We start from the raw sequence: 17,794 nt of genomic DNA on the forward strand, positions 1-17,794 counted from the left end.
GGATTACATTTGAAAACTGAGGTACCACTGTAGTTTAAACATCAAATTCTCAAGGAATTTTGATTTGAGTAGAAAAGGCTTCAAAATCACCCAGAGGATGGATACAGTTACTATTGGGACTTTGCTTCTTCCTTTTTGGGGAGAAAATAAAGAGTACCTTCATTTGTATAAAGGATAGTTCCATCTAATTAGATGGAAGCTTGAAATAGTTGTTGTTTTATGGAAGTTCAAATGTGTGTCCTAAATAGCCAAAGTGGTGAACTGGGCCAGCTGCTCAGCTAATGTCTCTCAACTCAGATTTTACCCTCTTATTCTCTTCTCTGTGATACTGGGTTTCAGGCTTTGAAAACTTATTCCCCAGACTTGCTGCTGGATTTTTTTTTAGTTCTGCCATATTGGAGGATGGAGGGGAGAAGGATCCTGTTTATTCTGTCAGCATTGTTTCTGCAAATGCAGGTTATCTCCAGTAACAGTGGTTGGCTCCAGGCTGCAGTGGCCCAGCCCAGAACCAGACTTGTCACACTCCCTCAGAAGTAGCAGCAGCAGGGGTGGGCTGGGGGTGCCCTCAGAGGTCCGAGCAGCAGCTGTACAAGGCCCTCCTGATAACCCTGCCTTTTGTACCTTAGCCCTGGAGTGGCAGCAGCATCCTACAGTGACTCCTTACGAGTTGCCGCCGTGCTTTGCCTTTTTCTGTCTTATGATACATAATCAAATTCCCTGTACTGAATTTTCTCTGTTGGAAATACATAATGTGATTTACACTTTCCTGACTAGGTCCTGACGGAGAACGTGTTGTAAGTGTACATTTTCATTTTAAAGTGAATTTTTGTGTCTTTAAGGGATGTTTAAAATTTTTCCTTACCTTGGTTTTAAATATTTTTTAGTAATTCCTGGGCATTTTCTACATTGTTGATCTCTTTTATAAATAGAGCCTGTTAAATTTTTTAACAATCTGGTTGATGTTTGCATATATGACGTGATTGTGTTTGTGTAGATTATTTCCCTACTATTTTACGGAACTCTTTGTCATGCATTTCAGCCCATTTGTACACCTAGAGAACTTAAGGGGATCAGAGGTTATCGTTAACCACTTTCTTTTTAATTCTTATACTTCTCATTTTTTGTCAGTTGTTTTGGCTGATTCCTCTAATACATCCTTGTCTTGTTTCTGACGTGTCCAGTGTTTCTACCTATTAAGTAAGGTGCTAGATTAGGGGTGAGATAAATATGTTTTTATTATAGCAAGGAAGTATCCATTGATTCCTGTTTTGCTTTGTTTTCCCAAAAGATTGAATGTTGAATCTTTTTTTTTTTTTTTTTAAATGTGTCTTTATTGATTTCAGAGAGAGGAAAGAAGAAGGGAGAGAAGGAGATAGAAACATCAATGATGAGAGTCACTGATCGGCTGCCTCCTGCACGGCCCCAAACCGGGGATCGAGCCTGCAACCCAGGCATGTGCCCTAACCCTGGGAATCAAACCACGATCTCCTGTATCCTAGGTCGATGCTCAACCGCTGAGCCACGCCTGGCCAGGCTTGAATGTTGAATCTTATTAAATACCCAACATCTATGGAAAATGATGATGTAATTTTTCTTTTCGCGTCTATTTATGTTAGCTGATTACCCAGTTTTGAGCCATCTTTCCATTCTTAGAATAAACCCTGTCCGAATAATGATATAATTTTGTCCTTGTTAGATTGTTTGCTAGTATCTTTTTTAGGGCTTTTGCTTCCAGATTTATGGGATACTTTCTTTTTCTTCCTATTCTTATTTATTTTTGGTACAATCTTTGCCAGGTTTTAAAATCACTATATAATCACTTTGTAAAAATAATTTGGAAGTTTTCCATTTACTCTGGAACAACTTAAATAGTTTGAAATTATGTGTTCCTTAAAAATCTGGTAAAATTTGCCCTGTCCAGTATGACTCAGTTGGTTGGGCGGCACCCCGTCCCATGCACCAAAAGTTTGCCGGTTCCTGGTCGGCACACATGCCTGGGTTTCAGGCTCAGTCCACAGTAGGGAGTGTGGGGAAGTCAGCTGTTCGATGTTGCACTCTCACATCGATGTTTCTCTCTCTCTGTCCCCTCTTCTCTCTCTCAAAATCAATTTTTAAAAATCTGGTAAGATTTCCTTGTGAAACCAGCTGGGCTTGATTTCTTTTGAAGGTAGCTCTTTGATGACTTTCTTCCTTTTACGGTACAGATTTGTTTAGGCTTTTAAAAATCTCTTCTGTGCTCAGTTTATAGAATTATACAAAAAGCCTCTTAAGTGATTTTTTTCAGGTGTACAACATAATGATTTGATATATGAGGGTAGGGCAAAAGTAGGTTTACAGTTGTTTGTATGGAAAATAATAATTAATTATACAAGAATAAACTCTGTTGCCTGGCCGGGTGTGGCTTAGTGGTTGAGCGTCGACCTAGGATCCAGATGATCGGGGTTCAATTCCCCATCAGGGCACATACCCAGGTTGCGGATTCAATCCCCTGTTGGGGTGCATGTGGGAGGCAACTGATCAATGTTTCACTCTCACATCCATGTTTCTCTCTCTTCCTCTTTCTCTAAAATCAACAAAAGCATGTCCTCAGGTGAGGATTAAAAAAAAAAGATAAAACTCTGTTTTGAGTACTCACAATTTGTAAACCTATTTTGCCTCACCCTATATATATTGTGAAATTATCACAATAAGTTTAGTTAACATCCATCAACATACAGTTAGAGATTTTTTTCTTATGATAAGAACTTTTAAGATCTACTCTCTTAGCAGCTTTCAAATATACAACACAATAGTGTTAACTGTAGTCAGCATGCTATATGTTTTACCTCTATGTCTTACTTATTTTAAAACTGGAACTTTGTATCTTTTGACCACATTCACCCATTTTACCGACCCCCCACCTCCTCCTCTGGCAACAACCAGTCTGTTCTCTGTATCTGTGAAAAAAAATTTTTTTAATGATTCCACATATAAGTGAAACCATATAGTATTTGTCTTTCTCTGACTTATTTCACTTAGCAATGCTATCAAGGTCTATTCATGTCACAAATGGCAGGATTTCCTTTTTTTTTTTATGGCTAAATAATATTCCCTTGTGTATATAGACCACATTTCTTTACCCATTTATCCATTCATGTACACGTCCATGTATTGGCTATTGTAAATAATGCTGCAATGGATTTGGGGGTGCAGATATCTTTGAGTTAGTGGTTTTGTTTCCTTCAGATAAATTCCCAGAAGTGGAGCTGGATCACATGGTAGTTCTATTTTTAATTTTTTGAGGCAACTCCATACTGTTCTCCATAGTGACTGCACCAGTTTACATTGTCCCCCTATGGTGCACAAGGGTTCCCTTTTTTCCATGTCCTTGCCAACACTTATTTCTTGTCTTTTTGATGATAGCCATTCTGTCTCACTGTGGATTTGATTTGCACTTTCCTGATGATTAATTATGTTGAGCACCTTTATTACGTACCTGTTGATCATGTTTGTCTTATTTGGAAAATTGTCTATTCAGGTCTTCTGCCCATTTATTTGTTGTTGTTACTGAGTTATATGAGTTCTGTATATATTTTGGATATTAAACCCTTACCAGATACAGGATTTGCAAATATTTTCTCCCATGGCATAGGTTGCCTTTTCATTTTGTTGATGGTTTCCTTTGCTGTGCAGAAGCTTTTATTAGTTTGATGTAGTCCAAATTGTTTGTATTTGCTTTCTTTGCCTTTGCTTTTGGTGTCATATCCGAAAAATCATCAAGATCAGGGAGCTTACTGTTTTCTTTCAGGAGTTAAATGGTTTAAGATTTTATGTTCAAGTCTTTAATACATTTCGAGTTAATTTTTGTATATGATATAAGATAATGGTCTAGTTTCATACTTTATCATGTGGCTCTCCAGTTTTCTCAGCACCATTTATTTAAGAGACTATCCTTTCCCCCATTGTATATTCTAGGCTCTCTTGTCATAAATTAATTGATCATATATGCATGGGTTTATTTCTGGGCTCCCAGTTCTGAGCATTCGTCAATTTGTCTTTATGCCAATACCATACTGTTTTGAATATTATAGCTTTATAATATAATTTGAAATCAGGGAGCATGATTCCTCCAGCTTTGTTCTTTCTCAAGATTGTTTTGGCTAGTCAGGCTCTTTTGTGCTTTCATACAAATTTAAGAGTTTGTTTTATTTCTATGATAACTGCCATTGGAATTTTTATACAGATTGTGTTGAATCTGTATATTGGTTCATGTAGTATGGACATTCTAACAATTTTAATTCTTCCAGCCCATGAGCACAGAATATCTTTCCATTTGTTTGTGTTGTCTTCAGTTTCTTTTAGTGATATTTTAAATTTTGTTTTTGTTTCTTGATTATTTCCCCCATTGTAATTTTCTATTTTGTGTGTTTATGCTTTCTCCCTCTTATTCCATTTGTTGGCTAGTGGCTTCTTTTCACTGATCTTTTCAAAGAACCAGCCTTTTTATTTATTTATACTAATTTTTGTTTGTAACTCAATTCTGCTTATCTTACTTGTTTTCTATTTTATTTTCTAACCTTTTGAGTCACATGCTAAAATTTATATTTTCAGTCTTTGATTTTTATTGATAAATTTAAGGCTATTAATCTTCCCTCTGGGTATTTGATTATCTTATGATTCTGCTATACAGTGTTTTTATCATTTTGTTTTCTGGGAGTTCTGCAATTTTATTTTGTATTTTCTCTTTGATTCAAGAATTGTTTAATAGTTAAAATTTTTCTTGGTTAAAGAATTTTTTATTTTCTAATTTCATTAATATATTTTTATGTCATTTTCAGATTTTTTTTCTGTTTTAAATATGTTTTTATAGATTTTAGAGAAGAAGAGAGCGGGGGGAGAGAGAGAGAAACATCGGTCAGTTGCTTCCCATGCACACCTGGACTGGGGATCAAACCCACAACCTGGGTGTGTGCCCTGACCAGGAATCGAACCATTGACCTTTTGGTGCATGGGACAACATTCAGCAAACTAAGCCACACCAGCCAGGGGGAGAATTTTTTTCTGTATTAACTTTTTGGGATTTCTTGAGGTTTTCTTTGTGGCCCAATATATGATCAGTTTTAATGAATGGGTTTTCAAAAAGCATGTTTATCTTCTGAGTACAGAGTTTAATACATAACTGGAAGATTGCCTGTTCATTATATTGTTTTGGTTTCTTTTTATCCTCTTATTTTTCTTGATTTCTTGTCTATTTTTTGTGTGTTCCTGTCTATTACTCCTTTTATAAGTCCAGTAGTCTTCGTGGAAGTTGATGGCATGTTATTTGGTGCATAGATAATCATAACTATTAGGGTTGATCTTAGCTTTATAAAGTGTCTTTCATATTATTCAGAGCTTTTTGTCTTGAATTCTCTCTCGAGTTATATTAAGTTGTGTCTCCTGATATCTTTTGCTTGCCTATTATACCTTAGCTCATGCTTTTATAATATATAACTTTTCTGAATTACTTTGTTTTAGGTGTATAGTTTAGGATATAGCATAGAATTGGGTGTTGCTTTTGATTCAATCTGAAAATATTTTCTTTTTCTAAATCACACTTTTGCCATTACTGATATGTCTGCTATATCTGGTCACAAATATATCATATTGTCTTATGGTTATATTTTAAGTCTTTTACCATGTGGTATATTTTCTCTTCTCTTGTTTTTGTACTTTTGCCCTTCAGCCATTTTTATTTCAGGGGTTTGTTTTTATTCATGTAACTTTTTATACACCCTGAGTCCTCCCTTTCTTGCTTTGGTTCTTGCAATGGAGTACACTCACTAAGCCCTGTGTGATTATCCCACAGTGAGTATACAGCTGTAGGACCAGGGTATCTGGCTGAGAGCACCAATAAGAAAGAGGGAGCATCTGGAATCCAAATGATTTGTCCTTCACAAGGATCTAGATTCTGGGAGAAATATTTAGAGGTGGCAACTACTGCTCTGAAAAAAGAAATTATTTCAATTCTAAATCAGAACATTTTTGTAAGCATATTTCTAATAAAGCTATACCTTCTTTATGAGAAAATTTAAATCTTACATGTTCGTCAAAGCCTTCTCTTCTGGCTTGTTCAGCCAAATCTCTGCCTTTCTCACTGAGAATATAAAATAAAAATTAGAGGCACATGTCAGTAAAAAGGGAAATGCCAGCATGAATTACAATCAGATTTATAGAAAGGATCTGAATTGCATTTCTTTTCTTTCTGGTAACACTAATTATTTGGAAAATGCAGTCATTAATAAGTTACCCAGAGGATCACATCTTTAGCTATAAAAAAAATGTTTATATTATGTCCCATTGTCAGAGGTATGGGTTGGGGAAGCATTTTGACAACAAAATGATTCAATAAATGTAAGTATATTCTTAATATTTTGTGTAAATATGTTTTTATTTCAGTAGCTAAATAAATGCACTTAATGTAGACTAAAATTATTTCGGTAGTATGGGGTGCCTGATGTTACTTTTAAATTAACTTAGAGTTTCAAGATACTCTCAGAAATCAGGAGGCACTACTGGATATATTAACATATTTAGAGTCATCACTTTGGATGGTGGTGGTTTTGCCATCCAAAGTTTCTCATACAATAAAGAGATTTAAAATAGTAAATTAAAAATTTAAAGCCGTCCGGCCGGGCATGGCTCAGTGGCTGAGCGTCAACCTGGGACCCAGGCGATCGGGGTTCGATTCCCAGTCAGGGCACATGCCCGGGTTGCGGGCTCGATCAATGACTCTCTCATCATTGATGTTTCTATCTCTCTCTCTCCTTCTCCTTTCCTCTCTCTGAAATCAATAAAGATATTTTTTTAAAAAAAAAAGTGAAACAAGAAGATATCATTAAAAAAAAAATTTAAAGCCATCTTACCTTTTACTGTCTTCATACTTTTCGGGTTTCTTTAGTTTGAGTTTTCTGAGGACACTGTTGTAATTCTAGGCATAATTAAAAATCAGAAATCTATCCTGTATTGTTAATTTTTGGCCCATGTGAAGGAAATACGGAATGCTTGTGTCTAGGGACTGCTACTCTAAGGAAAGGTAGAGGCAAATATTATGATTGTCCTCCTTTCAGTTGGTCAGCACTAAGGTTTCTGCCTGCTGGTAAAACAGGTTCTCCTGTGGGCATCACACATGCACTTGAAAAAAATAACCTTTAAAAATTACTATTAACAACATATATGTGTAGCCCGTGGTCACAGACAAATGTTTGGTGAAGGCCAGGGGAGCCTGGGGTGGGACTGGGAGGAGGTGGGGAAAAGGTGGACATCTGTAATGGTGTCAACAATAAAAATTCTAAAAAGTATTATTAACATTTATTGCATTAAAGATGCTAACACACCCTGGCCAGTATGGCTCAGCTGGGTGGGGATCCTCCCATTGCACCGTTCGATTGGGTTGCCAATTCGATTCCTGGTCAGGGCACGTGCCCAGGTTTTGGGCTTGATCCCCAGTAGGGGGCCTGCAGGAGGCAGCCAGTCAATGTTTCTTTTGCACATCAGTGTTTCTCCCTCATCCTTCCTCTCTCCTTAAGATCAATTAAAAAAAAAAAAAAAATGTTAACACTTTAATGCGTATAACTAAAATCATAACTGAGATAAAAGATGAAACCACAAGGAAGCTCATTGGGGGACATATTAATAGTTTTCTTTTACAGATAAGTTCTTGGACAGAGTTCTTAAGCCCCACTAACCAAAACAGCTATTAGGACCTTTTCCATGTTAAGTGCTATAGTTAAAGCTGTGGAAATGCAGAAGTGGGCATGATAGTGTGTAACACATGTGATGCTGCTCCCACCCAAAGTGAAGTAGTGTCAAGAGGACAGAGAAGATTCCACTCTGTCAGGGAGAGTAGAATGTCAGTGAGAGAGCGGATGGAATATACTTGGGGTCAGAAAATGACATGAGCAGAGTGGGGAGAGAGCAAGCATGGTAAATAGCACTGTGCTTAAAACTGGCTGGGACATACCATGCTGGAAATGGAGGAACAGGGGGTAGAAAATCTATAGTTAGATGATAGTAAATAAAGGTAGTTTGGGGCTGTCCGACTTTAGAAGGGCCCTGAATGTTTGAGTAAAGAATTTGGACTTATTTTGATAGGCCCAGGGAAACTTTGTAATTTTATTTTATTTTAAAATATATCTTTATTGATTTCAGAGAGAGGAAGGGAGAGAGAGAAACATCAATGATGAGAGTCATTGATCGATCGGTTGCCTCTTGCACACCCCCCACTGGGCTCACAACTCAGGCATGTGCCCTGACCAGGAATCGAACCACAATCTCAGGTAATAGGTCGATGCTCAACCACTGAGCATCACCGGCCAGTCGGCCCAGGGAAACTGAAGCATTATGAACGGAGAAGTGATGTGCTCAGAGCTGGCCTGGCACAGGAAAGAGGCTAGACCAGGTAAGATGTTACTATGTAGAAGGCTGGGTGAAAAGTACTGAGGGCCTAATGGTGGCAGTTAGAATCGAAGTGTCCTTGAGTTCCACACATGTGAGCAAAAACTATACACAAGCCTTGGCAACAGATCATATAAGGGACAAGGAAATAGATCCAAGATTTGTGAGCCAGGGGTGACTGGGAAGAGTGTTGTCAATAACGGAGATGGGAAAGTGAGGAAGATAAGGCACATGGAGTTCTGAGTTTAGTTTATTTATAGAAATTTGCCAGCATCTAAACTGAAAAAATTTGGAGGGAAAATATACTTTTATTCAATGCTTTGCATTTAGGAAATAGCTCGATTGCTATTTGATACATTAAACTCTGAAATAATTTTGGCCACACTTTTTAATAAAGACAGCTTATCTCACTGCCCTGGTAATGAGGAATACAAATATTAATGCTGGGCCACCCCCCCCCAAAAAAAAACACCCCAGAAAACCAAAACCCACTACCACTTGGGGTTCAAACTGCAAGCGTATAAACTGAACAAGATTTGTCTTAGAATTCTAATTAGGAAAAGAATTTGACATACCTTTTTAATCATTTTGCCAAGTTTAAAATCTGGCTTTCTGCCTATTGAATAATCAGCTTTCACTTCCGAATAGGTATAATTAATTATTGCCAAGAACATGCTCTGGGGAGAAATATTCAAATAATTATTTCAATAAAAATTTAGTTTAAATGTTAGTGACTTTGACAAGTGATAGGATTTGTAAAATTAGATTAAAATTTTATAAGTAATTCATGTGGTCAGTAATAGAGAAATGGCTATGAAGACTAAAATATAGTAGACTGGGTAATGTGTAGCGTGTGGATATGTTTATGGAAAATAGCAGAATTTAAAATAGTGCCTGTGAACTGGTTATGTATATATACACATTAATTTATCAATATTACATATTAGAAGAAAACTTGCATTGTATGTTCATAAGGGTTTTTGTTTTTTTTTTAATTCTGTAAAACACAATCTTACTAAGGCTCTTATGATTACTAATGTTTAGGTAACACAAACAGTTGCGGGGAGGGTATTCTTATCCCCAGCCCATCTCTCCCAACTTTCACTGTGACCCAGCTCTGTCACATGAGGACTTTTGGCCATTACCAGGGGATAACTGCTGTGCACAACAACAGAATGTTTTCTTGGAGGACAGTAGCAGTGCCTTGACTAGGAGGGCAAGGTTCCTTGATTAGGAAAGCCAAACAGATTAGCCCTGAGCATACATGAGACCCATCCTGGGGAGTCCTAAAAACCAGGGGTGTGAGCTTTCGGCTGTGAGGGCCAAAAGTCCTTGTAATATGGGCAGAATATTAACGGCCTGATTCATACCTACTGGTATGGAATGTCTGAGGCTCGAGAGACTGGGACATTCAAGTTATATCTAAAAGGTCTCGCAGGTTTGTGTCACACAGACTCCCAGATGGTAACTACTGTGATCACATCCTCCACTGGACAGCTGGACCAGAGAGCCTGGATTACTAGGAATCTACACCGTTCTTAATAAATGTCAGGCGTTCTGACAGCTAAGCAGTGATACTGTAATTTCTTCTAAATTGCTCATTTTTTCATTCTAAAATTTGCAAGCAAAAAAAAGGGAACATATACGGTCATTCTTACCAACACTATAAAGACCACGAAAAAGATGAAGGTGATGAAGTAAATGGGTCCCAAGATACGACTGTCTTGCTGAATAGCAGCAAAATTAAAATCCCCAAGAATAATTCGAAACTGTGCAAATCTTTGATGGGAACAAAGAAAAACATGAGAAAATATTATATCCCTTCATACGTACGTGACAACTGAAGGGGTTACCCAGGTGTCTCGGGAAGTGTTTCGCTGAGTGTGGCGTGTGGTCTGGCTTTAGCCACGTTAGCATAGAGCTCTGTAAAGCCGGGTGTGGGAAGTTCCCTGAAGGCGAGGCTTGGGGTGGGCTTCAGTTTATTTCACTAGAGTGGACCCGATGTTTACCTACAAGACTGGAACCTTGAGATGCCTTTTTACTGCCTGATCTTCATAGGGGCCTCCTTAGCTATCCCCATGCCCTCCTAAAGCTTAGGATGCTCGGGCCTTGTCCAAGTGATTTGCAACTTGTACCTAGACCCAAGAGCCCTAAAATTTCTTCGGATATCAATGATATGTTTAATTTTAGCTGCTTTTTAAAAATGAGGCCATTAATTTGTCACCTGCTAAGTCTCAAACAAATGCAGGTAACGTTCCTGAGGTTTATTTTATTCTCTTTGGTAACTATAAAAGTTTGGTTTTGATGTGAAATAGCATTTAAAATATTTAAAAATCTTCATTTTCTTAATTTTAAAGGTGGCAAATTAAGAAACTAAGGCTTTATTAGAATTTCTTAATCTGATGTCTTATTTTCTCATCAATTTGCAGTGGCATTGCCAGACACACCAGGGATATGAGTTGTGTGTGTGAGCTCCTTATCGGGGAAATCTGGAAGGAATTCTTAAAAGTAGATTCTCTGTATGATTGGCCAGTCAGTCAAAAGGGAGACCGTTTCTTGTCCCTCGTTGCTTTAGTCAATCACATAAAGGGGGCAGAGGACTATCTACAAAGAAGGAAGAACTGTTTTCAAAGAAATCGGCTAGCTGGAGTCCTAGGACTCCACAGTTATCTGGAATTTCACCCCCAGTACCTAAGACCTTACTAAATTATGCTTGAAGTATTTATCCAACTTTTAATACTGGTTTCTAATGCTGTTCTATACAACATTAAAAGAAAAATGCTGAATTGCAAGGAGACCAGAATTTCGCAACAAATCAAATGTATTTTCCTCTTTGGGATAGAGTAAGAGGTTCTGTCTTAGTATTTCTAACTTGATCTTTTATCCTTGAGTTGTGTTTATATAAGATAAGTGAAAGGCACCATTTCTCCTTTCTAGCAATTAATTCGTTAACTAAAGCTTCCATTCAGCCTTTTCCTATCAGGGCAGCACCCAGGTACCTCTGCTGTATAAATAATAATGTGAATAACAATCCTGAGCAATTTACTGAACGGCTGTAATCAGTAGGAACTGGAAGACTCTGAATGCAATGTAATTGTTACTTTTCTCCTCTTGATTTTAGGTTAGTTCATCCTTTGTTCCTTTTTTCAAGCTAAAAGGAACACCATAACTTCTCAGCATACAGGTTCTATTGAATGGAAATACTTTTGTAACTTCTTTACCACTGCTAACTTTTTAGAGTTCTCTCTAAAAATAGCTAAAGACTGTTTCATAATAATGTACCATTTGTGGTTGATGTGACTTCCCAGTCTCTCGCTCAGAGGCATGGTTGGGTGATAGGTATTCCCAAGCATTCTTTAAATATTACCTCTGTTATGCTCTGTCTTTTCCCGTAACGTAGGATAAATATATATTAGGCCTTCTCATTCTATCCTTTATGTCTCATACCCTTTCCCAACGTTTTTCTCTATATATTTTTTATAATTTTTTTCTGACCTATTTTTTACTTTACTCACTCTCTTCATCTGTGTCTTATTTGCTGTCAAACCTGTCAGCTGGGTTTTTAATCTCAGCTGCTGTAATTTTTTAGTTCCGGAACTCATAAAACAATTTTATACTTTTCAAATGTCACTCTTTATACTATGCTGTTTCTCTAATTTTAGTAAGTATTGCTTGGTTATTCCAATCACTGAAGTCTCTGCGTCTGTTTCTTTTGTCTATTGTTATCTGCTGGTTCTTGCTAATGATTATTTTCCCCTTATGTACCAAGTTATCTTTGACTACAAAAAGTAAATTATATTTGAAAAACTACTTGTAGAAGTAATTTGATGCTTAGGATGAAGACATATTTCCCCAGAGAGATTTTTTTGTTTGTGTCTGCAGGTTCATGCAGGTATTCTAGCCTGGGGTATCTTTTTTTAAAAATATATCTTTGTTGATTTCAGAGAGTGGAAGGGAGAGGAAGTGAGAGATAGAAACATCAATGATGAGAGAGTCATTGATCGGCTGCCTCCTGCATGCCCCTGACTGGGGATCGATCCCACAACCCAGGCATGTGCCCCGACCGGGAATCAAACCTCGATCTGGATCCTAGGCCGAGGCTCAACCGCTGAGTCCTGCCCCGCCTGGCTGGCCTGGGATGTCTTAATTCAAGTTTAAGACATGGGATTCCTTGGACACCTAGATGCTTAAACCCAGGCTTCAAGTCACTATAAGGGATTTACTTTTAACTTGAGGCTGTATCACTTTAGGCTTCATGCTTGATTTGTAGAGAGGTTATCAGAAAATCCACCTTTGTCCCCCACCCCCTAACACAAACACACATGCAGGCCCTGGGCTTTGCCTTTTGTCTCCTTCCCGAGAGGTGGTCAGAAACACAGTTTCTCAACTATTTTTTCTGAATCAGCAAAAATGCCTTCAAGTGGAGATTTTGGGAAGATGGTGCAGTAAGAAAAACTAGTAATCTGTCTGCCCACCTAGACGACAATCACATTGGCAGCTGTCCGATGTAATTATTTTGGAATGCTATTGAAAGCTTGCAATTTCCAAGGAAAGGCTCAGACAGTTTTGGTCAACTTCAGTTTTTAGTTTGGCAGCAGCTACCCATCTCCCGTGCTCCATCCCATGGCATACAGCTGTGCATGTGTTCCTGGAATAGTTCGCACGCAGCTTGTGGGGCTCAGGTGGGAAATAAGGACCCCGTTCTCCACACATCAGAAGTTTGTTTTCTGATTGCTGCTTCTGATCACAGAGGTGCAGACACAGAGGCAGGTGTGCTCCCCACCTTTGTGGAGAAGTTGAAACTCTTGTGCACTGTTAATGGGAATGCAGAATCTTAGAGCCACTGTGAAAAAGTCTGGCAGTGCCTCAAAAATTCAAAATAGAATTGCTATATGATCTGGCATTTCCATCTATGGGTATATACTCAAAAGAATTAAAAGAGCCTCAGAAAGATATTTGTACACCCATGTTCTCAGTAGCTAAAATATGGAAGCAACACAAGTGTCCATTGACAGATAAATGGATGAGCAAAATGTGGTATAGACATACAATGGAATAGTATTCAGCCTCAAAAAGGAAGGAAATTCTGACCTATTCTACAACATTGTTGAATCTTGAAGACATTATGCTAAAGCAGAATAAATCAGTCACAAAAAGACAAATACTATATGATTCTCTAGGTAACTAGAGTAATCAAAATCATAGGAACAAAAAGTAGAACGGTGGTTGCCAGGGTCTGGGATAAGCAGGGAGGTGGAGTTCTTTTTTAACGGTCATAGAGTTTCAGTGTTGCAGGGTAAAAGAAGAGTTCTGGAGAGGAGTGGTGGGGATGGTTGCACAATATGAGTGTACTAAATATCACTGAACTATACACTTAGAAATGGTCAGGATGGTAAATTTATGTGTGTTTTACCACAATAAAAAAAATTCTTAATGACTTAAAAAAAAAGCCTCAGGGCAAAAGTAGCATTGGGTGCTGGGCTTCTCTGGATTTTTGCCTTCTCATTGTGGCCCAGTTATTACTCACTTTTTTGTCAGTCCTATAGAATTTCAGTGTTTTCTAGCTTTTTCGATTGTTCTGAAGAGGCAGTTGATCTGGATAACCTAGTACATCATTACCAAGCACAAAAATACCCTCAGTCTGTTCCAGAGTTCTCTACTTGTTTATTCTGTGCCTTATACTTCCTTTTCCCCCACTAACTAAGGTAAGACAAATTTCTGACGTTCTGTAAATTACTAAATTTATATTCAATATCCAATACTACTGAGTTTTAAGTAATACTTGAAATAAGATCCTAGGAAATGACCTAAGAAGTTGTTAGAACTGCAGACATTATTCTCTCAGGAGAAGCTAATTAGGTTTCTTAAATTATAGGTAGTTCGAAGTTGGGAAGGACCTTGAAGTGACTGAGTTCAGCCCTTTCATTTACAGATAACTTAGGTTCTAGAAACGTTAAATGGCACATGGCATAACTGGAAAAGTAGAGTTAAATCCTTTTGGTTCCTAGTCTACTCTTCTTCCCCCTACTGATTTAGTGAAGGGTTATTTCAGAAAAATGTTATTAAATTTTATATAATTGGTAGTTCAATTATGTACATGTGGATGGTGAAAAGAGGGCAACCTAAGACATTTTTTTAGACCAGAGGGTCATGAACAGATAAGTTTGGAGAATTCTTAACTGAAGTTAAGAAAGTTATCACGTTTCCCCCTCACAGCCATGCGTTACTATGCATGCAAAATTCCCCAGTCTTACTTAAATATGAGGCCATTTCCCCCAGACAGTCTTGGTCTAGAGTCCACAGAGTGTGTTTTGAGAATTGATATTTTAGACTATCATAATTTTCTTATACAAACAGAACTTGCTTTACCTACCCAAAAAGGGGATTAATATTAACATCATTTGCTTTTAAAGAAAAGCCTGGATACTTTTGTAGGGATTCTAATTAGTTTTACAAGTTTGTTGCATTCTGATAGCTTTATGCATATAAAGTTAAACAGCTTTGCCAGAGCAGCAAATCAGGTCAGCTTCAATAAAAGATGGAGCCTTCTAGAGAAAACACGTAAGATTTCCTTTTCCCAGAATCAATTTCTTTTATGTCAGGTAAAACTTTCATTTCTGAGAAATGAAAATTATTTTTCCAACTTGACCTAGTAACACTTACAAAACCGCTCTGGCCATCCATTTGGGCCTTCTGGTGCCTAACCGTACTTTGAGTATGACATGTTTAGCCATCAGGGAAAATATCAAACCAGGTTCAAAGTTATTAAAGCTCATGTTACAGATCTTTTCATGATTTTTTTTGGTTATCAACTGGAAAATGTAATTAATTTATTAGCCTACATGGAATTAATTAATATACAATTATATAATTATATAATTAATATATAATTAATATATAATTAATTAGCTTACATGGAATTTTGAAAAGTGGAAAAATCTTCAACTTGTGATCCAAAAACAAAGAATCCTAACTGGGCATAAGCAAAGAATATTATAAAAAACATAATGGCAAATCCTACTATGTCTTTGGTGCAGCGGGAGAAGGTTGATGACAGCTGAGACATTGTGTTACTAAAGCTTATGAATTTGAATATCTGAAAAAGAACAAAGTTAATTGAAATAGAATATTAAAGATTCTAATTACTTAAAATAAGCTTCAAATTAAAGGAGGTGCTTAATGCTAGTCTGGGGGGGGTGAGGATGTGCGAGCGATTGCTACATGGCCAAACTATTTTTTTTTACTTGATATTTTTTCATTGCTTTTCAGAGAGGGTGGGAGGGAGGGAGAGAGAAACATCAATGTGTCTCTCGATTCTGGGGATGGGCGGGTGTATCAAGCCTGCAACTGAGGTAACGTGCCCTTGGCAGGAATCAAACCCTGGACCCTTCAGTTCGAGGGCTGATGCTCTAACCACTGAGCCAAACTTGCCAGGGCTGGCCAAACTATGTTTAAAATTACGTTATAGTTAAGGGTATCCTTTTGTTTTTTCATGACTTTGTAGTTTAAGTTCCCATCTTGATATCTAATATAAAAATATTCTATCTATTCTGTTGTACCTAATATAATAAAATATAAATACCTTTATCCACGCAAAGAAGAAGGTAATAGCAATTATATTGTTGTAAAAAATGTGCCAGTATGCAAGAAAATAGAAGTCTGAATAATTTTCAGTGTTTTTTAACAGCTTTTCAAGTAAGAGGAAAATTTGCAGTTTATAGTATGAGTTGAAGAGAATGGCCACAAAACACAACTATATGGAAAAAAAGAAGGGTTAAATTAGAGGCTATTTCTACGTCTAAATCTCCTGCAGCCTATGAAGAAGCACATGAAAAAATTCAACAAAAGGGAGGGAGAGAGAAAACGTAGGCTTTTAGTAACTGGAAGTAAGTCTCAATTTATAGCAGTTTAAGGTAACAATCATCATAAAGTGGTGATCACCCGGCCATCCTGATCTATCTGCCTGTTTGTTTCTTTGAGTCAGTCATAAAACACAAATGTATAAAATGCTTATATAATTCTGACCAGGCTCTAAGGGTTTTTGCTCCATGTAACCACATGATACCTAAAAATTTTATATTTCTACCATGTAACACTACAAGGAAAAAATTTTACAGTTTCAAATAAATAAACAAGCCCTTTAGAGCCCTGTAACAACTTCTTTAGAAGATTTCAGAACTAGGTATCGGAGCTTTATAACTGAAATAACCAGAGAGAGTGGTTATTTCAGTGTTTTTTAACAGCTTTGAAATAACCAAATTGTTAAACATTTAACACTATTCCTGCCATATGTTAAACATTATTGGGGATACCAGAAAGGTAAGTAACACACTTTCTGACTCTGATAAACTTCCAATCCTTGTTTTGGGAGACAAGGCCATGCCAACTTGGCCAGTCGGGGTGAAAGATCAGATTGTATAAATCGGAAATGTTTGTTCATTGTTCCTGAAACCAAGCTCTTACCATTTGTCCCGCCCTGCCTACGTCTCTATGCTTATTTTAGTATGTGCTAGAGACCAGGACTGGCAGTCTTTGGAGTTTCTTTCAAGGACTATTTCCCCATCCTGGTGTCCTCCGTGCCCACAAGCTACCCTCTGGCTGCTCAAACCTCTTTCTCTTTCAGTATTTTTTGTTGGCGTGTCTTTTGGCTATTCTCAAAATTTATTGTGAGGAGAAAAGATTTAGGCAACAGAGAAGAGGTACATTTTAAAGGACCTTATCCCCAAAGATCCATGATTTTAAACATGAGGCCCTGTAAGGAATACATTTTTGAGTGGGAGTAGGTGAGACCTACTGTGCACATTAAATCATAATGCCTATGGAATTACCTATTCCTTTAGGTCATGCTGGTCATCCCATGGACCAAACCAGGAAAAAGAAATAGGCCTCTCCCTTTCAGAGGCCCACCATTAGTATGTACTATACAATTCATTTTAGGACTGATACTTGCAGCTTTTAAAATAAGTCCTGACGAGTAGAAACTTCGGCTTTTTATACCTCTTATTGATGGGTTCATATGTGAGTCCCTTCACCCACACAGGTGAACATATACTTACCACCAAAAGTAGTAATTCTAGCCAGTTCGAAATACTTTTGAAATAGGCTGACTTAAATTCTTTTATGTTTTTGCCTTCTTGTGTTATGAAGACAATAAATAAAATTAAAAATATGATTTCACAGGCAGCAATAAAATAATCATAGTAGCTAACGTATGTGAGGAGCTTCACAGAGTAAAACTGCCATGAAGTAAGTATTCCTCCAGTTGCAGGGAATTCGGCCACCAATCTGTAAAATTAGATTTGTGCATTTCAGGCATTTATATTTCAGTATGTAATTCAATATGAAATTTCTAATCATTGCTGATTAGAAATTAATTTAA

At 37.3% G+C, this 17,794-nt stretch overlaps 1 protein-coding gene across 1 annotated transcript in view; it reads right to left on the reverse strand.

The window, feature by feature from the left end:
- PKD2L2 (polycystin 2 like 2, transient receptor potential cation channel) overlaps positions 1 to 17,794 on the reverse strand; it is a gene marked incomplete at its 5' end in the record, with an annotated part of 30,513 nt that overhangs the window by 2,949 nt on the left and 9,770 nt on the right. Inside the window, 7 exons of the mRNA XM_081136864.1 lie at positions 6,061 to 6,115; positions 6,885 to 6,949; positions 8,991 to 9,092; positions 10,074 to 10,194; positions 15,330 to 15,511; positions 15,998 to 16,168; positions 17,472 to 17,700. Of these exons, the coding sequence (XP_080992990.1) occupies positions 6,061 to 6,115; positions 6,885 to 6,949; positions 8,991 to 9,092; positions 10,074 to 10,194; positions 15,330 to 15,511; positions 15,998 to 16,168; positions 17,472 to 17,700 (925 nt within the window). The remainder of the gene's footprint in view (positions 1 to 6,060; positions 6,116 to 6,884; positions 6,950 to 8,990; positions 9,093 to 10,073; positions 10,195 to 15,329; positions 15,512 to 15,997; positions 16,169 to 17,471; positions 17,701 to 17,794) is intronic.

The sequence above is a fragment of the Miniopterus schreibersii genome, assembly GCF_964146895.1.
Source record: "Miniopterus schreibersii genome assembly, chromosome: 4".
In the NCBI taxonomy this organism is placed as follows: domain Eukaryota; kingdom Metazoa; phylum Chordata; class Mammalia; order Chiroptera; family Miniopteridae; genus Miniopterus; species Miniopterus schreibersii.